The sequence below is a fragment of the Montipora capricornis genome, chromosome 8 (assembly GCF_036669925.1).
Source record: "Montipora capricornis isolate CH-2021 chromosome 8, ASM3666992v2, whole genome shotgun sequence".
NCBI classification, from domain to species: Eukaryota; Metazoa; Cnidaria; class Anthozoa; order Scleractinia; family Acroporidae; genus Montipora; species Montipora capricornis.
The window spans coordinates 1,561,706-1,589,205 of record NC_090890.1 but is presented as its reverse complement, the minus strand read 5'-3'; the positions used below and the strand labels follow the sequence as shown (position 1 = coordinate 1,589,205).

Genomic DNA, 27,500 nt, shown 5'->3' with positions numbered 1-27,500 from the left:
CAAAACCTTTTAAGTGGCTTAATTAGTGGAGAAGTGTTTGCGATTTCTTAAGAGGTTCCAAAACATCGAAGCTTTTTAAGTGAGCTTGTGGAGAAGTGTTTGCGATCTCGTAAGGGGTTTCAAAACATCAAAACTTGCTCAGCAGCTTAACTAGTAGAGAAGTGTTTGCGATTTCTTAAGAGGTCCCGTTCCAAAACATCGATAGCGCTAACATTGTTAGCACAAAAACTCTATAATACTGCCCGGAATTTCTTAGCAAAGTACTACAAAAAAATTAAAGTGAAGCCATGATCTTCGCAACTATGAACGCAATTTTAGCAATTGCGTAGAGAACCCGTGACCACGCGATATCGGTGCGACGCTCTAACAAACTGCCCTACCACTGGGTAGTTGGAGGGGAAACCGAAGTCCTCATCCCTGGAATGCAGTACAGCGTTCAAAAACCTAGACCGCTATATCGTCGTTCTATTTTGATGATTTAGTGGAGATAAAGATTCTTTGAAACTGATTCTAGATCTCATAGCTCGTAAATGAATTGTAGGCCCGCGAAAACGCAAAGGGGAAATTCTCCGAGGCCAACGATCTCCTGAACTCTTACAGTAAGATGAATCAAACCTTTGAGGTTCACCTAGTAGATCATGGTGGCCGGACGTGTTTCATTGACATCCACTTAGTTTTGCACAGTAGACGCTTCTCCGACATGTAGTCTTTTCAAATTATAGTATAAATATTCTAGAGTAAGAAATGCGCCTTTGCAAACGATAATGCTCGCAAAGAAAAATAAGAGAGGCGATCGTGGCTCGGTAGAAGAAGCCGAGACAAGTACTGCGAAGAAGACGGCCAATATGGCCGCCGACAATGGTGCAGGAATTGAAGAATCTATACACAAGATAAACGAACAAGAACAGCCAAGCCTCCTCGAAATCAAGCAGTTATTGGTGGATATTCAGATCCAAATAGCGGCGGTACTCACCGAAAATCTAAAACTTAGGAAGGAAATTGAAGAATTAAAAGACTCCGCAAATTTTAATGAGAAGGAACTCAATGATCTGAAGGACTCCTTGCTAAAGACGAAGAACGAAAACAAGACCTTATAAGATTTTCTGGAGGAAACGAGGAGAGAGCTGAAAGCGGTGAAAGATGACTTTAGAGAGCAGAAGGAAGAAACTGAACAATTGTGGTCTGCTTTCGACGATTTTGAACAACACACGCGAAAGAACTCGCTAGAAATACACGGAATACCACAAAATGCATATTCGGATACGGATACGGCAGTCATTAAAGTGGCCGAAGCTTTGAACATAACTGTAGAGCCCGAGGACATCGAGATTTCTCACAAGCTGAGGAGGGGCACGGCTATTATAGTTAAATTTTGCAGTCACAAGGTAAAGTCCAAAATTTACAAGGAACGCGTTAAATTAAAGCATGTTAAAATCTCGGATCTTTTTCCAAGTTACGCTTCCTCTGGACAACAGCACCGAATTTTTGTTAATGAGAACCTTACAGCTTACAGGAGAAGGATGGTCGGAAAAGCCAACAAACGAAGGCAGGAAGGAACGCTTACTAGTGTTTGGACGTTGGACGGTAAGATGTACATTAAAACCTCGCCTGAAGGCGCCCCCGTAAGATTTTTTTCTGAAGAAGATCTAGATAACTTATAACTGTTTTGGAATGTTTCACGGCTGGTGGAGAGCGTCTCTACAATTTGCAAAGCAACTGAGAGCTACGAACTTTTCCCGCAACAAATTATCTTTTAACCCTTTTATCAGTTTATCAGTTTTAGTATATGTCTTTCTGTTGGTATACACAAGGTTCTTTGCTCCCTTTCAGTCTATCTGTGATGCACTTTATTCTTTATTGTTACAGTCGTTTGTACGCTTTAGTTTGCACTAAATGGGTATGCTACATTTCAGAGACACATATCAGAATAATTTACCGTCTCATTACCCTTGGGATGAAAACTGTTAAATTCCTCTCTCGTCTTAATAATAACAAAAGGAATGGAACTTAGAATCGGTTCAATAAACGCTAGGGGTTTAGGAGACAAGACTAAGCGACAGGAATTCTTTAACTGGCTTCGAAAGAAGCAGTTATCGATTTATTTCATTCAAGAAGCTCACTGTACGGAAAACAATATGCATGATTGGCGGGCCGAATGGGGGTACCAAGCTCTTTTCAGTTGTGGCACTAGTAAAAAGGCAGGTGTTATTATATTGTTTAACAATAACTTCTCTTTTCAAATTTCGCGAACATACTCTGATCCCGGGGGACGCTTTCTAGTTTGTGACATGACTACAAACGGGAAACAACTGACTTTGATAAACGTATACGCACCAAATGATGACAATCCCACTTTCTTTACTTCTGTTTTTCAACATTTAGACGATCTCAAGTGCGATGAGATTATAATAGGAGGGGATTACAATTTAGTGCTGGACGTTGAGAAGGATAAAAAAGGCGGACTAGCAAGAACACATAAAAGATCGTTGGAAGCTATAAATAGCTTTTCCGGTGAGTTTGACTTGATAGATGTCAGGAGAGTCCAAAACCCTGGATTACGACGCTTCACATGGAGGCAAAGAAACCCAGAAATACATTGTAGACTTGACTTTTTTCTCGTAAGTCATTGTATCGCTAGTAACACCACCAAAGCAGACATTGTCCCAGGTTACAAAACAGATCATTCAATGATCACCTTGCAATTATCTCTGCACAATAACCAACGAGGACGAGGATTTTGGAAATTAAACACCTCTTTTCTAAAGGATGAAGAATATGTAAACCAAATTAAAGCAGCTATAACTCAAACTAAGCACGAATATGCACAAGATAACACTGTTACACCTGGGCTATTGTGGGAAATGATAAAAATGAAAATTAGAGAAGCATCAATGAAGTATGGAAAATCAAAAAAGGAAAATATTAAGCAAAAGAAGGATGACATTGAAAAATCAATAAAAACCCTCGAGGGACGAATTGCTAATACCCTTGCAAATAACTCCCAAGATTTGTGGATGGAATTGGACATGAAAAGACGCGAACATGAAACCCTAATTGAATACCAAACAAAAGGAGCTATTATAAGATCTAAGTCTCGATGGTATAACGAAGGTGAGAAAAATACTAAATACTTTCTTAACCTAGAGAAGCGACACTGCAAGCAAGGAACAATCACTCAATTGAAAATTAACGAAAACAAGCTGGTTCAATCAGACAGAGAAATCTTATATGAGTGTGAGACTTTTTATAAAAATCTGTACCGTTCCAAAACGCAAGTGAGCGACTTTCCGGAAGAGTTTTTTCCACCCACACGAGAATTATTAAATGACGAAAAGCGATCCTCTTGTGAAGGCCAGTTAACTGCTAAGGAATGCCTGGAGGCCCTAAAAGACATGGCAGCAGGGAAATCACCTGGTACAGATGGCCTACCATGTGAATTCTTCACGGTTTTCTGGGAAGACATAGGAGAAACCCTCACCAGCGCTTTTAATTTCTCCTATGAAATATGTAACCTGACTATATCACAAAGGCGAGGAATTGTCAAACTCATACCCAAAAAGGATTCTGACCCTATCTTGATTAAAAATTGGCGTCCCTTAACTCTATTAAATTGCGATTACAAGATTGCTTCAAAAGCCATCGCGAAGCGAATCAAAACAGTTCTACCAGAGCTAATATCAGATGATCAAACAGGCTTCATTAAAACCAGATGCATCAGTGACAACATACGTACACTAGATAGCGTCATCAAATATACAGCTAATAAAAAAATCCCTGGACTTCTCCTTTTTCTGGACTTTGAAAAGGCTTTCGATACTCTCGAATAGTCTTTTATCAACAAAACTCTTCAACATTTTGGTTTTGGTTCTTCGCTGTCAAGTTGGGTCAGGCTCTTTTATTGTAACATCGAAAGCTGCGTATTAAACAATGGATGGACAAGCAATTTTTTAAGCTAAGCCGAGGCGTCAGACAAGGGTGCCCTCTATCGCCTTACCTTTTCATACTCTCTGTAGAAATACTCGCTGAAGCCATACGAAATAAAAGCGAAATTAGAGGTATTAAGATACAGGATACTGAATTTAAATTAAGTCAATATGCAGACGATACGACGCTCATTTTAGATGGATCTGAACAATCCTTTAAGTCTTCGCTTTCTTTGATAGAAGCTTTTGGTAAAATATCTGGCCTCAGACTGAATGACAAGAAAACCGAAGCTCTCTGGATAGGGTCTAAAACAAACAGCAATCAAACATTTTGCCCCGAAATGAATTTTAAATGGCAAAAGGGAAAGACTAAGGCACTTGGCGTTTGGTTCGCAACGGATCGCGATACGGCAATATCTTTAAATTACAACGAAAAGCTTACGAAAGTTAAATCTATCTTAGGATGCTGGAAATTTCGAAGACTTAGCTTAATAGGGAAAATTGTTTTTCTGAAGAGCCTAGTAGCATCGCAACTTGTATACGTACTCACATCGTTGCAAACTAAGCACCATGCAATTAAAGAGATTAATAGGATGTTTTTTAAATTCTTATGGAATGATAAAGGTGATAAAATTAAACGCAAGGTTATCATCAATGATTATTCTGAAGGTGGACTCAAAATGATCGATATTACAACTTTTAACAAATCCCTTAAAGCTACCTGGATTAAAAAATACCTGAACACAGAAAACTGCAGCAAATGGAAACTTCTTTTTGATCTAGAACTCGCAACATATGGAGGCAACGCCGTCTTTAAAGGAAACCTAAACAAAAAAGACATTGGTAATCTAAACATAGAAGACCCTTTTGTTAAAGAAGTTATAGAAATATGGTCTGAGACCTTCTTTGAGAAAGGAATAGTGTCCAAAGATCACTTTCTAGCTCTACCTCTCTGGCAAAATTCATTAATAAGGATAAACAATGCACCAGTACTATGCAAAGATTGGCTTTCCAAAGGTATAACACAAGTAAAACATTTAATGGATGATTCTAACAACTTTCTTTCCCTTGCCAGCTTTCAAAATAAATATCAACTAAAAGTCAGACCACTAACTTTTTTTGGCACAATCTCTGCTATTAAACCTTTACAGCAACAGATTCCGAGGTCTCAGCTGAAGTATGACAATTTCATGAACACGTTCCTAAAGCACCAAAAACCATCGAGAATAGTTTACAAGAAATTAATTTCTGACCAAGCGGAACGACCGCTATTATCTCAAGAGAGGTGGCAGAAAAAAATCGGGTCCACAGCCAAGGTAAAAATTGACTGCAGAAAAGCCTACCTATTGTCTGCTGCGTGTACAAAGAGTTCCAAATTAATTGACTTCAATTTCAGATTTTTACATAGACGGCTGGCGACCAATAATTTTCTGCAAAAAATAGGAATTAGAGAGGACGGAACATGCACCTTCTGCCATGATAAAAAAGAAGATCTGTTACATTTATTCTGGGGATGTGAAAAAAGTAGAATTTTTTGGAATGACCTCTCTATATGGCTGCAGGCGTGCCACGTGCTTTCAAAAGAGAACCACTTAGGAATGGAAACGGCCTTAGGCCTGAGGCCAGACGACTCCAATTTTAAACTCCAAATTAATTTTTTTGCCTAATGGCTAAGCACTACATTTGGATTTGCCGTTCGAAAGAACGATCCCCAACCCAAAACAACTTCTTGCTTTCCCTGAAACAGACGCACCAATTGGAAAACAACACAATAAGAAATTCAAAGAAATGGAAGCCACTTCTGTCCCCGCTGCAACGAGTCTCCTAAACCCTTAACCTTAACCTTGAATTTTTAAATATTGATTCCTCTATTTTAAAACTATCATTGTAAATGTAACCCTAAAGGAAAGAGATGGTTTTTAGAAGTGCTAGAAGTCGTATTTCATTTATTTATTTTATCTATTATTATTATCTTTTCTTTTTTTTTTTTCTTTCTTTTTCTTCTCATGTTAGAAAACGTAAGATGAATCAAACCGGAAACATCTCTTTAGTCCCGTGTGGCTTCAAATTAAACTTCTGCAAAAAACTACACACAAAACGTGATGGCTGGAAGTTTAAAGAAAGCAATTTCACTGGGAACTTTTTATTCTAAACAAGGTTTGCTTGCTGGGGAACTACGATTCTTACAAGATGTGAAAACTCAGACGGTATAAAAAACAATTTCCTGGCTGGAGACGTGAAACTATATAATAGAGCTTGCTGAGAACAAAAGTCGATACCACTCTGCTCGCTGGTGCTAAGGAACGGCTCTTTCTTTCCCCACGGTAGTTAATTATTAGACACAGAGTACTCCACATGTGTGGAAAGGTCATTAAACATTACATACTAGATTTTTACAAGATGTTGTCGTTCAGCCCTCTTGAATAATCATGCCTTTTATTAGCCGCGTAGAGTGAATTACATTGGAGCGGGGGAGTCAATGTTTAAACCAAGAGCGCAATTTCTTGTTAAACGGTTTAGACATGTTTAGACTGAATGGTTTGAGTTTGCTCAGAAAGCTCGCTGAAGGGCGAATGTAAGTTGAGTATTTCTGCGCTTAAGCTTGAAGGCATCAATACCGCAAAAAATTACTGAAATCAATTGCTGACTTCACGCTAAGATACTCATTTCGAGCGATATACTCGGGACAACTTGCTTCTTTTTTTTTTTAGCGTTCCCCTAAACGCTGCTTAACATATAAACTACCCAGAAATGTAGGGAGGGGATGAATTTTCTAATATTGCCCCCTAGCTGTCCATTTAATTAACGTCGCTGCTTTCAGTGTAATCGAAAACCGTGACAGACATTCACGTTGTCAGTGAAGGCACCAAGGCCGTGACGAAGTACACCAGCAGCCAGTGAACATGTGTAGTCACCCAAAACGCAACAGCTTCTTTATTAGGAACCACCAAATGTTCTAAAATGAATGCTCAACAACCATCAACCTAAATTTACCACCACACTGCTTTCTAAGCGAAAAAATGCCAGACATTCACGTTCTTCCTTTATGACGATTGAAAAGATTCAGATTTACTTGCGGAGGAGAGTGAGGAAAAAAAAAAAAAAACAGAACAAAACAACAATGCTCGCATTTCACCTAGGTTGTGTGGTTTTAGGGAATTATTATGAATTTGGTTTGATGAACGTTAATAGATTTAGACAGCCGGAAGTGAGCGCGCGCTCGACTGTAAGGACTTCATAATCACATCGTATGCGCGCTTATTGAGAGATGAGTCTGCCTGTTTGGAGCCCGGGGGGTGGGCGGGGGGACTCCCATATAAAAATGACTGAGGTGCTTGTCGGAAATTTTGAGAAGAATCCCTGAGAGATACCAAGATCCTGTCCTGTGGGCGTGGCACGAAATTTTTTTCACCCCTTAGAGGTACCAAATTATGGTTTTAGGTTGTGTTTTCACTGGGACAAGTTTGACTAGTTAAAGTCGGAAAAATCCGAAAGTACAGTGAAAACAGTTCGTCCTAAGTTTAGCGAGTTAAAAGTGCAAGCTGTTTTCACAAGAAAAAAGATATATATTATCTCGCCTTTATGACCGGAAATTCCCGCAAAGTTATACTACCTCGCGAGATGGTATAACTTGTCCTGGTAAATGCCGCAGCCAATCACATTGCCGGTAGTGACAGATGCCTGCCAAATCGTGAGCTGGCAAATATTTTCCACACGCTGGCGCTCACCTCGTGGTTCACTTTGCAAACAGTGCTTTTGAAATGGCAGACGAATTCACGCGTAATACTTTCCCGTTCCGATTTACAATTCTTCCGGCCTCATTAGATCCCTCAGTTCCTCGGCCAGGACCTTTATGATTTTGTAATTTGAATCTGCTGAGTAAACGGCTAGAATTTCGGGTTAAATTTCACAGTGAAAACAGATTTCAAGTTTAACTAGTAAACTGTGTCGGTCTGGAAACAAACACCTAATCGGCCGAGTGAAAACACAATCTTAGTTAGACAAAATTGAAAATTAGTTAATTGTCAAATGTCTCGTGTCATAATTTTTCGGCTATATACCTTACAAGGTACCGCTAAAACTCCCGCTATGGACCTTTTGAGGCTGAACCCCCGAAGAGGTATCAAAACCGCTTTTTAACCCCAAAAAGGTACGACGAGCACACCAGCACCCCTGTCCTTTTTGTATGGGAGCCCCCTTCCGGGGGGTTTGAAGTTTTGCTTGGTAATGGCATTTTTTGCAATTACCTTGTGTATGTATGAGTCAACTTGGAACAAAACACTTTGTCGCAAGATTATCTTACGATTCAAACACTCGGTCCAGTAAATCCTCTCGTAACAGGGGCACCCAACGAGAATATAGTTCAAACAACTTAAACATAGCATTGTTAAACGTATTTTAGTATTTAAACGGTAGATATAGGCATAATTTTATCCCCTAAAAATTTTCTATCTGTTCGGATTTCCTAGCTGAAAGTCTAGTGATCCGAAAATTATAGGGATCAAAACTCACCTTTTCGAAAAATTTCAGCCAGAAAAAAGGCTCCCGAATATTTTAGGTGACCTTTTTAGGGTAAAAAATCCGTTAAAAATGGGCAATTATAGCATTTTTCAGATGTTCGAAACTCCTAGGAGAGGCAGGCAAGCAAGAAATTTTACAACAAATGTTCCGAAAATTCTAGATCTCAAATCACCTTCCGAACAGATATTTTCCGAAAATTGACGTTGGGTGCCCCTGTCGTAAGTAAGAAGGCTATTTCACGAGCAATTATTTGTTCAGATAGAAGCCACACACTTGGTCGATGGTGGGGTGGGTAACTTATTTTTCATTGCTTTTTTACACGAGTGGTGACTCTTAAAAGAGCCGCAGTTCTGCTCTTCTATCATAGGTCGTCCAGGCATCAAACATCCTTATGAGATTCAAAATTTAAAATCTTCTAAAAATATGCCAAAAATTGCAATAAAACGCAGCTTAAACATATTGAAAATAAACAGTCAGCTTTATTTATATTCCTCAGATGCTTGACTTGTAGAACTGCGTAGCCTCCAGTGTGGTCATGACCACAGCTATACATGTCAAACAGTGGATTGAACCCAGAGAAAAATGGAGGTAAAAATATTTTCCAAACCGTTTTCCACCTGAACACGAAAAGCGTCGACTGTTGAGAATTTTAGTTGACGTAGCATAGCCGTGTAGCCGCGTCGAACCACAGAAAGCGCTTGAAAAATAAGCTTAGATAATGTTTTGGTGTCGTGATTACAAGAAGTTAGGCTGGCTTGAACCTGCGATTCAATCGAAAACCAATTCCTGGCCAGCGGTCAAATAAAAAAACCCAGGTGAATTCGATGAGCTCATGAGCCCGCGATATAGTCTCTTGATACTGGTCAGCGGATACCTTGTTTTGACAGGTGTCAATTGACCATGACTTAGATGTCCAAGATCAAAGACGTACGCTGTAAACTAGCTGGCGCGCTGAGTTCCGCTACCGTCGGTTTCCATTTTCTTGTGAAGTTAAAATCATTTTAAATGAGGCCTGACAAAACAATACGTGACAAAATGGTTTACGGTAAGATTTTGGGTGCATATTGAAAGTTTCAGAGACATGAGATGTCTAGAGCAGCCAAAAAAGGAGTAATGTTGGGGCCGTACAGTGAAACGAGAACTATCACTGCAACCACAGAACCGTAGAGGTGACGAATGGAAAAGATTCACCGAGACGCCGAGACCCTTGTTTGCGAATATTGCGAATGCCAAGATTTTGGAGGTACCATTCGCATCCCCTAACCGTATATATGTGGCATTTCAGTTCTGAAGCTGACCAAAAGAACAAATGACAGTACCAAATCTGATATCTAGCAGGGCTGCAAGAGTTCGGTGTATCTCATGTTTGTCACCGTCGCTTGTGTGTTGTTCCTTCAAAAGCTGAGATGATGAAAGTAAAAAAAGTACTATATTTATAGTGTCTATCTCAAACAGTGAAAGAACGCCCCTGTGCTTTTAGCATTCTACTTAAAAGCATTGCATAACCATCATGCATCATACAAATTAACTGCCAGAATTTGCAAGTGCTATGTATTCCCATGCAATCCACCTGAGCATTAGCCTGAGCATTAGCCTGAGCAGTACTTCACCTTGCACTCTGACAGTTAAATCTATTGCAATGCAATCTTTTGAATGAACTTATCCCTCCTTCCCACAGTGTATAATACAAATTAGTCATGATGAACATTTTTTGTTGGGAAGATTTTGCACAATTATATCGCCGGATCTGGGTCAGTAAAATAATCGCAAATACTACATAAAAGAATCAAAGCATGTTGACTAATCACTCAAATAGCCTCCTCCGTGTCACCCTGTCATTTCGCCCGAAATACGAGAGCCAAAACAATACTCTACAACTTCAATTTTCAGTGAAAATATTTGTTCATTGATCCCATTACACACTTTATTTTTATCACCGAAGATGATCCAATCTAGCTACCAGATATTGTTTTGTTTCCCCAATGCCGGAAACTGTTTCATACAGACCTCAATCTCTCGTTTTATTGCCGCGAAATCTATACATTACGCATTTCAAAGCATAGTTACATCATTTAAAGAAAAAATATATACAGAACATATTAGCTAATAAGGCCTCCATTGAATCGCAAAATAGTTCAAAATAGTAGAGATTAGTATCTTTTACTGCCACTGAAACGAGCATTCATCAGTTGTTGTAATTATCGAATTACAGAAAGAGACTTTATACATGTAACTCGTTCACGAAAGATTTACATCGCGCAATTACGCTGCACTTTGATCAGTTTTTAATTACTGCATAAAACCGGAAGTATTAAATAAACCGTAGCTGGCGTTAAAGTGTTCAAATGTTACGGATTATTTCGAATAATAAACTTGGCTATGAGCTGAGGTCGAAACTTCCAGGAAATTGTTGCAAACGCTTAGGTCTTCTGTTGTATATCATACTGCATCTTTTTCAATGATTGGATGTTTTAAAAACGCGCTCGGAGTTTAATAAAATGTCAAGATTCTGGTAAGAAGGTTAACCAAAAAAAAGGCGGTTTGTTTCCTGGGCGATTTACGGCTAAGGATGCAACATCTCCGGGCCGTCATGAAGCAAACAGGCCTATTTATGAACTTGATCAAGCAGTGTGTGATTCACCGTGAATCATTTTGACTTTCTGTTGACGAGCTTGTACTATTAGTAAATAAGCTTAAATAAAAGAGTAAGTTAGAACTATTTAACTCCACATCATAGTAGTTCCATAGTGATAAGGAAAAACCGAATTTGCTTTTACTTCCAACACACACATGGATATGCTACTTCAACAGCATATTCATTGCAGAAGCAGATTCGTGTGTGTGTGTTGGAAGTAAAAACAAATTTAAGGTATTTCCTCATCATTATGGGTTTAGCAAATACTCTCTTGGTTTGGACAAACAGAATTTCCGGGAGAATTTTGCAAAGAGAATTAACTACGTTTGCTTTTATCAAAAAGTTATCCAAACCAATTTAATAGAAGTTATTTTATAGCTAGATAACTGCTACTTATCTGCTCAAAGAGAGAGAAATTATGTGGAAAATAAGATCATTTCCATGGTTTTATAATGAGGATCAGGCGACCATGTGTCGTTTTAAGTAAACCGGAAACTTAATCCCTCTGTAAGCACTCGAGCCCTAATGTGATACGGCTTTCATCTCGTCAGAGCAGTCTGCCTTTAACACTAAAATTTGTCCGTAATAATGCTAGGCTAGACTCAATAATTATTTCAGCTAACAGACTGATTACTTTAAGAGTGATGCTCACAAACGCAAAACACTATATGTTTTATAACGAGATTAGCAACCAAACAGACAAGTGAAAACGGATAAGTCAGAGTTCCCGTATTACGGCACCAATGATCCATTGCCGGGAAAGGTCTAGCGAAGGTCGTAACACTTCCCCTCAATCCGCAAACGTTAGGGGATTAAATTTAGCTGAAAATACCGTGTGGAAAACCTAAAGTTATTTTGCCGCCAAGTAAGTTGGGTCAACTTTTGCTATGAGAGTTATTTTTAGAAACGAAAATGCCGAGATGCTTTACCTGACCAAGATGAATTAGCCCCCCTGACAAGGGTCTCAGTTATAGTTTAAAATAATAGCCTTTTCAACTAATATGCGGTGCTCTTTTTGAGCTTCAACTTGCCAAGTTTTGTACAACAATCATTTTTTAAGACCGAAATAATGCAATATAATACGAAACACCAGACAATGTAAATTATAGCCTTAAGTACGACTGAGACATAATTTAGCAGAAACTGTCAGTGTAATGTCCTTTTTAGCAATAAGATCTATTTTACAAATTTTAACAAAAGACAAATTATAACAGAAAGAAAATAAGATTACCCCTGTGAATAATACGGTGCTCTTTTTGAGCTTCAACTTGCCAAGTTTTGTACAACAATCATTTTTGAAGACCGAAGTAATGCAATATAAAACGAAACACCAGACATTGTAAATTATAGCCTTAAGTACGACTGAGACATAATTTAGCAGAAACTGCCAGTGTAATCTCCTTTTTAACAATAAGATCTATTTTACAAATTTTAACAAATGACAAATTATCACAGAAAGAAAATAAGATTACCCAATATTACGGTTTTCATGTCTAGTGTTCGGAAGTTTGTGAGAACAACTAAGAAGAAGAAAGAAACATATTGCTTTGTTTCTTCTGCTGCTCGATCCTTATACAAAACCGTTTTGTCGGTTATATTTCACTTCTGCCACAGATCCCATAACCGGGAGAATCGCATTAAATTTGAATCGGAGTCTTTGTAAGTTAAATGTCGTGGTGAAATTAATTAAAGTTCCGTATGGCAAGGGTAAATTGAGGATATGTGTGGGCTTAAATTTCAAGTCCTGCCACAAGTTCTGCCAGTTAGGGACGTTAGGCAGCTTGATTACGCACAAGGGACAACATGAGCAAAAAAATGTTCATATTATATGCTTTATTGAATGCAAGTGGTTAGTTCTTTCCAGCAATACTTAGCGTTCCAAAAAGTTGAAGTAGTTGCAACCAATTGGTCCGTGCACAATTTGCACCTGATCGAACCTTATTGTAACATAACGCTCTTACCAGTGGTTTTTTTCCACTCATGATTCTTCAGAAAACGCCGCGATTTTAAAACACTGAAACCTGAATTTGCGTATTACAAGGAATGAGCCGAGTGCTAAGTCACGTACAAATGCAAAGAAGTTCCTTTTGTTATTTACAGTTTTCACATTGTTTAACTCCGTTCGTGAATATGTTTCGCAATATACAAGTCTCGAAACAAAGCAAGCGACTGGCAAACATTCGATACGTCCGTGTTTGAGCCTGAAGAAAATTAATCATTTCTATTTCGGGAACCAATCGGAGCCTCCGAACATTACCCGAACTTTCTTGGCCTTCTAGAATTATCTACCTGACTGAAAAACTGCGGAACAGAACATTAAATCAATCGCGATCTTTCTTGTTCATTTATTGTTCAGCTGTTGCCTTAGATAAGTGTGTCCGACATGAAGTAACTAGATAAGGGTGAAAGAAAAGCCGCTCTTGTAACTTAGGCCCGTTTTAAACGTCGCATTTTACATGTGCTGAATCTATTGCAAATGAGCGAAAATGGGCACACATTGCAAGTCGCTGTAAGAAAATGTATGGCGGAAAGTTATTTCGACCTCCAAAAAACTATTTTGGAGAGGGCTCAACGCTTTTCTCGATACACTTTTATCAGAAATTGATTTAGGCAATGTTGATAAGTGGCAAGTGTAAGTTTTTGTTTTCATAACCGTGAAATATGAGATAATATTCATTCGGATTAACCTTGCTCGTGTAAGGATCCGCGTCATGGTCTCGAAATATGACAAAATTAAGCCGCTGTTTTTTAAACGTTGAAACGTTTAGCTAAAACTTATGTACAACGGCGCTGCAAAAAGAAGGTTCAGCAGCAGGCGTTGCACCGTGTAACATAAAAGATCGAAACTCATTTGGGAATCGAAATGTTGTTTAAATCGCCTTAGCCGGTATCTGATTGGCTTACGTAGCGTAGTGTATCAAGACCGAGCGAGACCAGTTTCACTAAGTGGTGTTACACGGTGAAACTCCCGTTTTTATCACCACTACGATTGCTGCGACCGTTGCAGAAGTAGAAAGCGGTTCTACATTTCGCGAAACTTATCTAGCAACGGAAGTTCAAAAAAGTTCCACGAAACAGACCATGTTACACGGTGCAAAAAATTGATTGAGAAAAAGCTAACGGTTTTTTCAGCCGCTACTATTTTTCTACAGACTCTATGAGAGTCCAATCACTTTAATGAAGTACGATGATTCTGCTCAAGCAAACTATTTCAATCTTCTTCTGCCTCGAGGTCGCTGTTTTAATGCTCCTTTTCCTTAGAATACAGCGCGCAGTCTCCTTTTCGATAGATTTTAGATAACACCGTGGGCAATTCATATGCCCCAGCTGTTACACGTAAACAAACTTTTTCTTCTGTCAAACTGCCATCTACAAGTATCAATGTCACTGGAGCTAAGCAAACTTGTCAAGCTACACTATGACTTCGACCAATACATCTTCATATAGTTCTCTGTAGATCTGATCTTTGGAGCAGGTCTTTTACTGAGGTTTTAGTACTCACACAATTATACTCTCCTATGTACAAACGGTGTACGACATTCAGAGGTTCTGTAACCTTGTACAAAATTATTTCAACATACCTTTGTACGTACTCATGGAAACCTTGAATTGGTCACGATTACTTGTTCTAGCCCACGACAAAAACGTTATTGTTGTTCCTGGGCAAGTAAAATCTTAATATTTCAACATGAGCACTGAGAATCTTTTGCTTCCCTAGGTACCTTCGATCGTTGTCAGAACCCCACAAAGCGCAATACATATGATTACCGTATCAGGCATATTTCCAAAATTATTTGACTTGCTGAATTTAGAAATAGCCCAAAAGCCAGCACACATAAACACAACTTAAAAGGCTTTATTGAGATATTTCCTCCAGATTTATTCCTTATTTTGTAATATTTTGAGACCATTTCACAATAAACCTTACGGAAGCAAGGAAATTAATCAGCTAATTTTATCTCATATTTCACGGTTATTCAAACACAAACTTACACTTGTCACGTATCAACATTGCCCAAATCGATTTCTAATAAAACTCTGTCGAAAAAGGAATTGACCTCTCTCCAAAATCCTTTTTTTTTTTTTTGAAAGTCGAATAAGTTTCCGCCATCATCATCAAGTTCTCACAGCGACTTGCAATGTTTGCCCTCTGGCGACCCCGGAACCCTTTGCGTATTAACCATGGATCCGACTTCCGGGCAACTCGTTCATGGGGCCCTCTCTTAAAAAGAAGACAGCCAAATGCTTATGGCTTGTACAAGTTTCGATAACTTGTTTAGAGGACAAGACGGTGTCATGTACCAAAATTCGTATCAGGGCGAAGAAAATCTGGTAACGGGCGGCATCTATTCGCTGTTAATACCCACCAGGGAGGAAGAAATTCAACAGGTCAGTTGCAATGCATGAAAGATTTAGTCGACTTACACATTTTCTAATTGATATTATAATAGCATGCATTTCTGATGTGAGCTTTTGAGTGAACACTAAGGACGAGTTCAAGCTTTGTGATACCCTCGGACGGTACATAAAACAATCAGACAATATTGTTCTCTCATTTCATATCTCAGTAAATTAACCTTTTCGTGATATAAAGCCGAGCACTATTGCTCTAAAAATGCTGAACTTCTCTTACGAGTTTGTGAGCCCTGAAAGAGATGTATGGCCATTTATTTAGCAATTTAACTGTAAAGGACGACATGGATCCTTTAAAGTTCTTCAGTTTAAACAACTACATACATTTCCGACAAAAGCCATTGCTCCTCGATATCAATCAGTCAAGGTATGGGATTAAAACCAGAAATAATTATGATGTTGGATAAAACTAAAGGTAACCCTTATTTCTCTAAAAGATCCTTCGTGAGATGGATAGCTATCTGTGTTCATCTTCTCCTGCAACGCTACCGGTGGAAACCTCGTCGCATCTACCCCAACCCAAGCTTCAAGAAATGACCATAGGAAAGAAAAACTGCCGCTTTCCAGAGACAGGAATGACAATGGGAACGTGCACTGTTGCAGAGTCGGCGTCTATTATTCCAGCTCTAAATCTAACAGTGGCCACAGGTAACTATGCTTGCAACAACGCCGTCTTCTGTCCACTCGACATCGAACGATGATGCAACATACTGCTGTAATTTCAGTACACATGCACAAACAGTCCAACCTGTTTCCGATAACAAAGAACTGGAACTACATCATGCCTTTCTCTGTGATTTCCCTTGCTGTAAAAAGCGTTACACCAAAAGCTCTTATCTCGGAACTCACAAGCGGATTCATATGGGTGAAAAACCTTTCCTGTGTCCTTGGGAAAACTGTAGATGGTGTTTCCGACGTTCAGATGAACTCAAGCGCCACTATCGAAGACATACTGGAGAAAAGCCGTACGTATGTCTTCTTTGTGGAAGATCTTTTAGTCGTTCAGATCACCGATCTTCGCATATCAAAAAAATACATCTATTAATGTAGAGAACCCGTGTAGCGTTTGCAATTTCTCGTAACACACTTAGTGGCCTGAAACATTTGCTCGCGGAGTCGACATTTTTGTGCAGCAATACCTAAATCAATCCGCGCATTTTCCTATTTTTCCAAATAACATTAAGTACCTGGCAGACGTGATATAACAAAGTTGTACTTTTATTTATATTTCAAGCCAACTTTTTTAATTTTAAGAACGTAATAAGTGAGTTAAATTGTACCGGCACTAGTAGCGTATGCATATATAGATATACATAATATACGAGCGTTCTTTTAAAGAAGAGAACATATTCCTGTCAATTTTTGCGTCCACGTTGGTTGCAAGGATCTTTGTGAATGATGTTAATTTGGCGTAAGGAGCCGGTTAAATAGTAGTTAAATGATACCTGTTTACATTCTGTATTCTCTACAGTTATTTTACCTTTGTGATAATATCCCTCTGCATCTGTTCAATCGAGGAGATTTATTTTCAGAAACATCGACCTTCATGAATGATTCTCTTGCTGAAAGGAAACTTGACAAACACATATATGCTCACAATAATGTATAATTGTTCTTTTTTCGAGCTGACTCAACTCAAAATGGGGACGAAATCAGTCAATAAGTCGGTCGTTCTGAGGTAGTCTGTTTCACTCAGAGATCGACTCAGTACTCTATCAGCTCCTAACACAAAAGCTCAGAAATGCATGAGGTCTTCCTTTTTCTCTGTTCCATTACTTACTTTGAGAGTTCAACACCTTATGGCAAAGAGACTATTTCAGTCCTCTTGATGTAAGATCGTTTGAAAAGTAAAATAGGTAGCAAAACATATTTTGTTTGTACCCGCCTTTATTTTTATAACCTTGAAATGATCTTGAAATGTACGGTTTCAGAGAGAAGCATGGCGAGAAGTGATTTTTCCTCAAATTCCTCCTTTGTTTTTCTTTTTTTTTTTTCCATGTATCGTGGACATGTTTGGAAAAACTATTGGAGTCGTTTAGAAAGCCATTTTTGCATGACTGAAAGTGTAGCCTTGAACAAACGATTCTCTAAAGCTCACCGCTAAGGTCTTTTTTTCGCAAAAGTACTCGTTGCTCTTGAGACGAATTGTATTCTGCTAGCGCTCGTGCTTATTCAAAAAACTTCAGCTAATTCGGCGTAACCAACAATGAAACTCGTCAGAAATTTGCAGTTGTGTTTTGGTGAAGCCTTTCGAGTCAATAGTAAGCCCAATAACACCAGTCTAGGAACTGTTATCAGTAATAAATAATTTAAACCTTCTTGTACGAGTTCATGTTAACCACAAATTGATTTGTGTCATCAAACCTTGTCAGTTACTATATTTGTGAGACTTGCAATCATGTTCTAATACTGTTTTTGTTTCATGGTGTACCCTTGCTCCAAGGCCAGTATTCACAGGGTTTGCGTTCGCTTCGAGACAGAGCTGAATTGCTCAAGACATACTAAATGTTACATAAGAAAATATACTACACCTCTTCACTTTCCTGAAAACGCGTGGGATGTCAGCTACAAAAGTTGTTCCTGGTTGAATGTTGAAGGAAGGAACTACGTGTTTGACAGTATTAGCCACAGTGAAAAGGCGTGCATTTCCTAGCGGTTAATGCACGAGGTTTGGCATAAATCCATCTTTATGAAATGTCCCAGATAAATTTAATTTGTCAGCTGAACTGATTGTGAAAGCCGTTGTGCAGTTACACCTTGATCCTTAATTTCATTTAATATTATACATTTGGAACGGTTGTTGTAATAAGCAGACAAGCAATTCATCGGTTTATCAAAGATGAGAAGTTTGTTTACATACCTGATTCTTGACTGGCAGCCAGTTCTTCATGCAGGGGATAAGATGGCAGCGACGACTGTTAGTTCATATTTAAACTAATCTTTTATCATTCGTATCCAACCTGTCAGTCAGTATGAGCGATCCACAGTAAAAGTGTTTTTTTTCCTTTCAATGTGCCATAAGTTTCAAGATACGGCTGCACGCGATTTACGTCCAGTAATGTCGCATTGGTTGTGGAGTGCTGATAAATGCGGGTGCTCCGTGGCTTACCAAAGGTGCCATTTGATGATTGTACAATATGAAGAAAAATGGTACGATACAAGAAATTGCCTACGAGAAAGTTCTCATGCTTTGGAAACCCATATATTTAGCCGGAATAGTAGAGAAAAAACCGCTGTTGGTTATCGTATAGCATACCTTGTATTCATCACTGATCAACAGATGAGCTTCAAACCGATGATGCGAAGGCAGTTAGCGGAAAATAGTTCGCCTGTTATGGAGGTGGCTGAACTTTTGAACATTCTCACCAAATAAAAACCGGTAGAGAATTTGTTGCACACACTAAAAATTGTAAAGGAGCTTTAACGCCTATTTTCGTTTCTCTACGTCATTTCCTTTTGAATATATTACCGAATACATGATCACGTTTTAAATTTTTACATCAAGCACTGAAAAAAATGATGTGTATGTAGTTTTGTAGGTAACGATATATCATATAATTGACTAGCTGACAAAGAAGACGTGTAAGCTGAACTGATTGTGAAAGCCGTTGTGCAGTTACAACTTGATTCTTAATTTCATTAAATATTATACATTTGGAACAGTTATAATAAGCAGACAAGGAATTCAGCGGTTTATCAAAGACGAGAAGTTTGTTTACATACCTAATTCTTGACTGGCAGCCAGTTCTTCATGCAGGGGATAAGATGGCAGCGACGACTGTTAGCTCATATTTAAACTAATCTTTTATCATTCGTATCCAACGTGTCAGTCAGTATGAGCGATCCACGGTAATAGTTTTAATGAGTCATAAGTTTCAGGATAGGGCTGCACGCGATTTAAGTCCATTAATGTTTCATTGGTTGTGGAGTGCTGATAAATGCGCGTGGGCTCCGAGGCATGGCTAGGTGCCATGTGATGATTGTACAATATGAAGAAAAATGATACAATAAATTGCCTACGAGAACGCTCACATGCTTTGGAAACCAACCCATACATTTAGCCGGAATAGTAGAGAAAGAACTGCTGCTGGTTATTGTATAGCATAAGGTATTCATCACTGATCAACAGATGAGCTTCAGACCGATAATGCGAAGGCACGTAGCGTAAAATATTTCGCCTGTTATGGAGGTGGCTGAACTTTTGAACACCAAATAGTAACCGGTAGAGAATTTGTTGCACACACTAAAAATTGTAAAGGAGCTTTAACGCCTATTTTCGTTTCCTCTTCGTCATTTCCTTTTGAATATATTACTGAATACATAAACAGCCATCCATGGGCACCCAACGAGAATATAGTTCAAAACCACTTAAACATAGCATTGTTAAACGTATTTTCGTATTTAAACGGTAGATATAGGCATTTTTTTATCCCCTAAAAATTTTTCATCTTTTCGGATTCCCTAGCTGAAAGTCTAGCGCTCCGAAAATTATAGGAATCAAAACTTACCTTTTCGAAAATTTCAGCCAGAAAAAAGGCGCCCGAAAATTCTAGGTGAGCTTTTTAGGGTAAAAATCCGTTCAAAATGGGCAATTATACCATGTTTTAGATGTTCGAGAATCCTAGGACTGGCAGGCAAGCAGGAACTTTTACAACAAATGTTCCGAAAATTCTAGATCTCGAATCGTCTTCCGAACAGATATTTTCCGAAAACTGAAGTTGGGTGCCCCTGAGCCATCACGTTTTAAATTTTTACATCAAGCACTGAAAAAAAAAAAAAAGATCTGCATGTAGGTTTGTAGGTAACTATATATCATATAAGTGACTAGCTGACAAAGAAGACGTGTAAGCCAATCGTGATGATATTAATCTACCGCAAAGCAAAGTCGTACAGCATTTTAGACTCGAAAAACGGAGTTAGAATTTTCGGTTCAAAAAATCTTTCTTTTAGGATTTAGGAGTTGAAAAAGGAGTTCCTTCAACTGTACTCCATCAAAGAAAACGTTATTTTAACTCCATAATAATAATAATAATAATAATAATAATAATAATAATAATAATAATAATAATAATAATAATAATAATTATAATAATGATAACATACACTTATATAGCGCCTTAACAAAAGCTCTAAGGTACTTTACGATCAATACAAAGTAGAAATTAAAAGCACAGTAGAATCTGGTAAAGGATAAGATTCAATCAGAACAAAAGTGTTTTTTGAAAAGATTTGTTTTAAGACTGTTTTTAAAAGCATAAACACTTGTGGCTTGCTTGAAGTGCTCTGGAAGGCTATTCCATAGCTTCCGGGCACAAACTGAAAAGGCTCGATCGCGATATGACTTTAAATTAGACGGCGGAATCACTAAGTGGTTTAAACTTGATCAGCGCAATGATCTTTCAGGTGTATACCGGTGAAGTAGTTCACAAACATAATAAGGGGCTAAACTGTTTATGGCCGTAAACATGAGGAATAAAGTTTTAAAAATGATTCGTTGCTTAATTGGGAGCCAATGAAGGTCTTTCAACAAGGGTGTGATGTGGTCGAACTTACGGCCACATAACACAAAATAAGAGTTAAAGTCACTCTGGTATTAGATTCAAAGTACCCGTAACTCTGACGCATTCACTCCATTCATTTTTGGAGATCAAAAGAACACCATGCACAATGATTATAACATCTTTAATTGAATCAAATTTAGTTTGCTTATACAAAAACCAGTTTTGATTTTTAAAAGTGACATTAATGTAAAAATAATACTTTTTAAACAATGATTCTTGTAAACTATTTTGATATTTTACAAAGACAAAAACATGTCATTCTTACATCTCACTACCTCCTGTCACAAGCCGCATAATAAACTAGTGAGGTGGGTAATTTATCATAGAACCTTAGACAGAAAATGCTTTGTTGCAGATTTTATTTTTGGCCTTTAGAAGAGTCAATGTAATAGAGCATTGACATTAACCAAAAATTATTACTCTTTCAATTTTTTGGGAAAAACAATGGTCAGTAATGGAGCCATGAAAGGTAATCTTCCCAACGATGAAAGTCACAACCTTATGGGTCCAAATTTGAAGGGCATTGAGAATATACCAAATTTAATCTGATTAAATTAATGAATAAATAATAAATAATCTCACTCTTTAAAAGTATCAGGCTTTACATGTAATGTTCAGAAGATTTTATCGGGAATGGGAACAACGTATTATATTCAATACGGGAAGAAACACTACTAAATATTTTGCCTTAAAGGGGCACTGGTACTGCATGTTGGACATGCATCAGCTTTTGGACTCAAAAATTAAAATCATTATGTCTCGGAGACTGGAACGAGGCACGAAAGATGGCGGTCACGCCGAAAGTGTGCTCGTAGTATCTTGTCAGTGCCACAGCCTCAGTGGTGGTTAAAATATACAGTTAAGTCTATTTGAAATGCCTGACGAATTATCGAAGAAAAAGGGAACCGCGGAAAAGGGTAGGAAACGAACAAGAGAGGGAAGCTCGCAAACGGATGAAGAAGACGCGTCCGACCAACATCACAAGCATGGATGCAAGAAGTGCCTCGAGGCTACAAACTCGAGGCTCTCCGGTATTGAAGAGAAACTCAACACGCTATTAACTATACTGCCCGAGCTGGAGAATTATAAACAGAGGATTACTCTTCTTGAAGAAGAAAATAAAGCCCTCCAAACGAGTTTGGAAAACTCACAAGCAGAGATAGAAGACCTAAGAGCCCTCGTTGATGGAGTTAATCTTAAGCAAGAAGCAGCTAACACTTCTAGCGAACGCATCGAGCATGAAATCAAAGAGCTGCACCGCCGACATGTTAAACTCGAATGTCACAGTCGTAGAGGAAACTTAAAGTTCTTTGGAATAAAGGAACGTGAAAACGAAACAAACAATGACACTGAACTTGCCCTAAGAGAATTCATGCGTACGAAGCTAAAGATTCTTCCAGTCGACGAAAAAAACATTCATTTTGACAGAGTTCACAGAATTACGTCGCGCCATTCACAATCAAATTAAATGGGCGAAGTCTTAAACCAAGACCGATCATAGTTAGGCTGATTTTCAAGATAAATTTTTTATTAAATCCTTCATCAAAAATCTCCCAAGAGGTACTGGATTTGGAATATCCGACGATTTTCCTAAAGAAGTTGACGAGGTAAGAAAGTTGTTATATCCGATACTAAAGGCGGCCAAACGCGAGAAGAAAAATGCGTACTTCAATGTCGAAAAGTTGATAATCGACGGTGCTCTTTACCGTGGTGAAGAAACATCTCAATTTTCTTTCTATGGGCGTTTAATGGACAATTAAGTTAAAATGAAAGTTAAAATGCAGTTTAGTTTATTTATTTATTTTTTTTTCCTACGGAACCACCTACTTGAGAGCTGCAGCTTTCCACTTTCTATATCCAGTCAAAATGCCGTTCAAAGCTTTAGGTAAGTCTGTAATAGTTATGTGTTTCTGTATGTGTTTTTGCATGTGCTTTCGTTTTAGCTTTCTCTCCTGTTATGTTGATCAACTTTGTTTCGATGCTAACGAGGCAATAAGAATCAAGCCTGGCCACAAATATCAACCGCACTGTGAGCATAATTCTAAAAAAACTGTTTTCATTATTTCTTGTATGTTAACGCTTTAAATACCATAAAGTACAATTTCGATGATTTTGCCTCACTTGTGCGCGAAAAAATTAATATAGAAAAATATATTGCAGCCAGTTGTAATAAGGAGAAAGAATTTAGGAACAAATGGAAATTTTTTCTGTCCTTATAAAATTACATTGTGTCCTTCTACTTCTCAGCTTCTGTATTTTGATTTTCTTGCTATCTATTTATTTAACAACCTATTAAATCCTAGAAAGCCAATACCCTACATAGTGAAAGTAACAAACAAAATTCTTATTAGAGACTCGAACAATTAAAATGTAAACAATTACGTTGTAAACAGATCAACTATAATTCCATTTGACTAGTGTTATGGTATTGTAATATGTATCGTATGTAGTGCAAGTTAATGTAGTGCAAGTATTGTGTAAGAAGTAAGTACAAGTGTAAATCATGTAACATGTATCGTAAGTAGTACAATAAAAAAACAAAACAAAAAAAAAAAAAAAATCATTAGGCTAATGTTTTTAAGTTGGGAGCGCTGGATTGAAAATCTTGAAAAATTCAAAATGACAGTGGCAATGGTTCTTGTAAAAAATGAAGAATCTCTGGGCAAGATAAATATTCGATTCCCCTTAAAGAGAAAAAGAAAGAGCCATCAAAGGTTTATAAGACAACCCATGTCAGTGCTCCTTTAAGAAAACACAAGAATTAGGAGGGGGCAGAGATAAGATTGTTCACTGCCACTCTGGTACGCTGTGGCTTCACAACACAAAGATACTGTACTTTGCCCCTCTTAGTGGGATACCTAATATTATAAACATAATGACGGGAGGAGCCTAAGTTCATTAACCATATTGCTTGTCCCCAGACAAATGACTTCATCCAATGCACAGTGGGTCCAGGCACCAAACGTCACAAGTGCAAACAATCCTTGGAGAGTTTGTCTTTCTTATCTCTCTGTCAATGGAGTCTTCATCCTACTAAAAGAATGTCGACACCTGACTGTCTAGGCAAACATTTAGGCTAATTCTCTTTTTAAGCAAAGAATTGTAGTAACCAAGGTATGAAATTTATAACTTTTCATTGTGGTATTCCCCACTGTCACATAGACCACCAGGCAGCCATTATAAGGAGTCATCAGACAACAGTCCACTCGTGGTGCTGTGTTTAAGCCAGTAATAATGGCTGTGAGGGAGACTACACTGTCAGTCACGAGTAGGTGGAATCAGGATTCATACAGAAAATTGTAATCATTTTTCACGGACTTTTTTTTAAGGACCATATTTAACTTTTAAACTATATATGGACTGATATGGCACAGAATTTTGAAGATACTCTTTCCAAGGATTGTCTAACAAGAAAAAAACCCACACAAGTAACAACAAGAAAACTCTTGTATTTTTTATGTGGCACGTTGGTGGGGTGCTAAAGTCCGTTCAAAAGGTTTGATTCCGCTTCTTCCACCACATTCAAGCTGCATGGAAATTATTAAAGGACTTCTCAAGGAAAAATTGTGTTTAAGGATTTGGCTGTTGTTGCAAACTGATAATGAATTCTACCTCGTCATCAGTCCGAGTCAGTACGGGTTACATGAGAAGCATGCGCATGCTTATCAGGTCAGTGCATGACTTGCTACTGGGGCAGCTGCACACGCAGTATACAGCTCCTGCTGGAATAATTTCCTCACAATATTATCTTGGTCTTTCGTCTGGATAATCCTCGCATTTAGACTATTAATTGTAAATATCGTGGTTTTTTAAACACTCGATTTTACGATTCAGTCAGATGATATTGCGAACGCGCATTTCCAGTCTTAGAACAATTCGTAATGGCTTCCACCTCCGCTATGAATACCGGGCCTGAAGGTGGCCAAGTGGACAAGAATACAGACCCACCGGGTTAACTTTTAGTAAAGCGTTCGATTGTGTTAACCATGAAATGCTATCCAATAAGCTTAAGCGATTACCATTAGATCCCCACATTATTAATTGGTACCTTAGCTTTCTTGATAATCGTCAACAAGGAGTTGTTTACAATAGCTTTGAGGGTCAGTGGAAAAAGATTAATAGAGGGACAACACAAGGAAGTGTTAGTGGCCCATATTTATTTAACATTTTTATAAACGGTTTAGAGCTTGTATTAGGTAACCAACCTGCTCTTTTCAAATATGCCGATGATTCCAGCGTTATTGTTCCTATCTGGAGTAACGGCTTATGCCGCACAGATCTAGTGGACGAGTTTTTAACATGGACAAATAATAACAAAATGGTATGTAATCCCGTAAAGTGTAAGGAGCTGGTCTTTCGCAAGAGTAATTGCAATGACAATATCGCCCAAATTCACAACATTCAACAATGCAATGAATTACTAATCTTGGGCGTTAATTTTCAAAGTAATTGTAAATACAACCTTCACGTTAAATCGAAACTTTTGAAGTCCAATGAGTGCCTTTTATTTTAAGATCGCTAAGAAAAGAAGGGATGTGTCAGGAAGAGGTGGACCGGTTTTTTTAACACAGTACGGTTTTACCGAATTTCACGTATGGCCTGTCTGTATATGGGGCGTCTGACTCTGATCTCACTGATATACAATCATTTTTAGACAAAAGTTTTAAAAGAAAATATATATCGGTTAAAATAGACATTCTTAGTATTTTAGAAGAATCGGACTTGAATTTATATAAGTCACGCTCTCTTAGTCCTTGTCCTATTTTCTGCGTATTACCAAAAGAAAAGGAAACAAATTATAACTTAAGTAAAACATCTGTAAAACGCCCAGCATTTATTACTAAAAGGTTGAAAAACTCGTATGTAAATAGACTAATTTTTAAATATAGTATTTAGGTTGCTAGATTATTGATGTTATTTTTATTAATATAGCTATAGCTGTAATTTCTTAAATTTGATATATTTGTAACTCGAGATATGTTTTTTTATCACGAGATAATAAAGATTATTACTTATTTATTTTTAACCAGAGCCTACAGGGCAACAACTGAAAAGCTCGCTGCAAAAAATCGATCAGACCATGGCCTGCATGGGTGACCTTTTGTCGCGCATATATGACATCCTAATTTCCCGCTCAGTTGTCACTTATCAACATTGCCCAAATCGATTTCTGATAAAACTGGGTCGAAAAAAACGTTGATCTCTCTCCAAAGTCCTTGTGTTTTTTTTTTTCTTTTGAACGTCGAATAAATTTCCGCCATACATTTTCTTGCAATGTTTGCCGTCTGGCGACCCCTAGAACCCTTTGCGTATAAAGCGTGGATCCGACTACCGGGCAACTCGTTCATTGGGGCAGTCTCTTAAAGAAGACAGCCAAATTCTTATGGCTTGTACAAGTTCCGATAACTTGTTTAGAGGACAAGACGGTGTCATGTACCAAAACTCGTATCAGAGCGAAGGAAATCTGATAACGGCCGGCATCTATGCGCCGCTAATACCCACCAGGGAGGAAGAAATTCAACAGGTCAGTTGCAATGCATAAATGATTTAGTCTACTTACACATTTTCTAAGTGATATTATAATAGCGTGCATTTTTGATGTGAGCTTTTGGGTGAACACTAATGACGAGTTCGAGCTTTTCGATACCCTCGGATAGTACATAAAACAATCAGACAACCTTTTAGTTTTCTATCGTTATGTTACCGCTGATAAATAGCAAGTGGAGAAAAACATTGACAACTGCTCGGAAATTTGTTAACTAACTTTGAGCAAGAAATACAATTGAGGATCATTAGTTCGAGAGACATTGTACAAATGGCTGATTTCTTTCCTCAGAAGATCAAAATGATGGTTTGTTCTTCAAACTCCCTGTAAAAAGTTGTTCTCTCATTTCATCAGTATCTCAGTGAATTAACCTTTTCGCGATATAATGCCGAGCACTATTGCTCTAACGAGCTTGTGATCCCTGAAAGAGATGTACGACGATTAGCAGTTCAACTGCAAAGGACGACAGGAATCCTTTCAAGTTCTTCATTTTCAACAACTACATACATTTCCGACAAAAGCCATTGCTCCTCGATATCAATCTGCCGGTTACTCAGTTGTGGCATTTTACTTGGCGAAAGTATGGGATTAAAACGAGAAAACCCGTCAAGGTAACTCTTATTTCCCTAATAGATCGTTCGTGAGATGGATAGCTGTCTGAGTTCATCTTCTCCTACAACGTCACCGGTGGAAACCTCGTCGCATCTTCCCCAAAACAAACTTCTAGACATGACCATAGGAAAGAAAAACTGCCGCTTTCCAGAGACAGGAATAACGATGGGAACGTGTACTGTTGCACAGTCGGCGTCTTTTCCAGCTCTAAATCTAAGACACCAGTTGCCACAGGTAACTATGCTTGCAACAACGCCGTCTTCTGTCCACACGACATCGAACAATGATGC

The 27,500-nt window shown here is 38.2% G+C and overlaps 2 protein-coding genes and 1 pseudogene across 8 annotated transcripts in view; 2 read left to right on the top strand and 1 right to left on the bottom strand.

Moving 5' to 3' along the window:
- LOC138060398 (uncharacterized) overlaps positions 1-20,223 on the bottom strand; it is a 37,563-nt gene extending 17,340 nt beyond the window's left edge. Inside the window, exons 1-5 of one of the 7 annotated variants that reach the window (XM_068906157.1) lie at positions 18,749-20,223; positions 18,353-18,661; positions 16,973-17,065; positions 5,267-5,353; positions 4,661-4,747 (exon numbers count right to left, since the gene is read on the bottom strand). In XM_068906157.1, coding sequence (XP_068762258.1) covers positions 4,661-4,747; positions 5,267-5,353; positions 16,973-17,040 — 242 coding nt within the window. In that variant the 5' untranslated portion in view covers positions 17,041-17,065; positions 18,353-18,661; positions 18,749-20,223. The other 6 variants (XM_068906158.1, XM_068906155.1, XM_068906159.1 and 3 more) reach the window with 6 other exon arrangements.
- LOC138060394 (Krueppel-like factor 5) lies at positions 15,289-16,966 on the top strand (annotated as a pseudogene).
- A 7,008-nt stretch (positions 20,224-27,231) lies between the features above and the next one.
- LOC138058949 (Krueppel-like factor 5) overlaps positions 27,232-27,500 on the top strand; it is a 621-nt gene continuing 352 nt past the window's right edge. The window contains exon 1 of the mRNA XM_068904416.1: positions 27,232-27,500. This exon is cut by the window's right edge and continues 352 nt beyond it. Coding sequence (XP_068760517.1) covers positions 27,244-27,500 — 257 coding nt within the window. The 5' untranslated portion in view covers positions 27,232-27,243.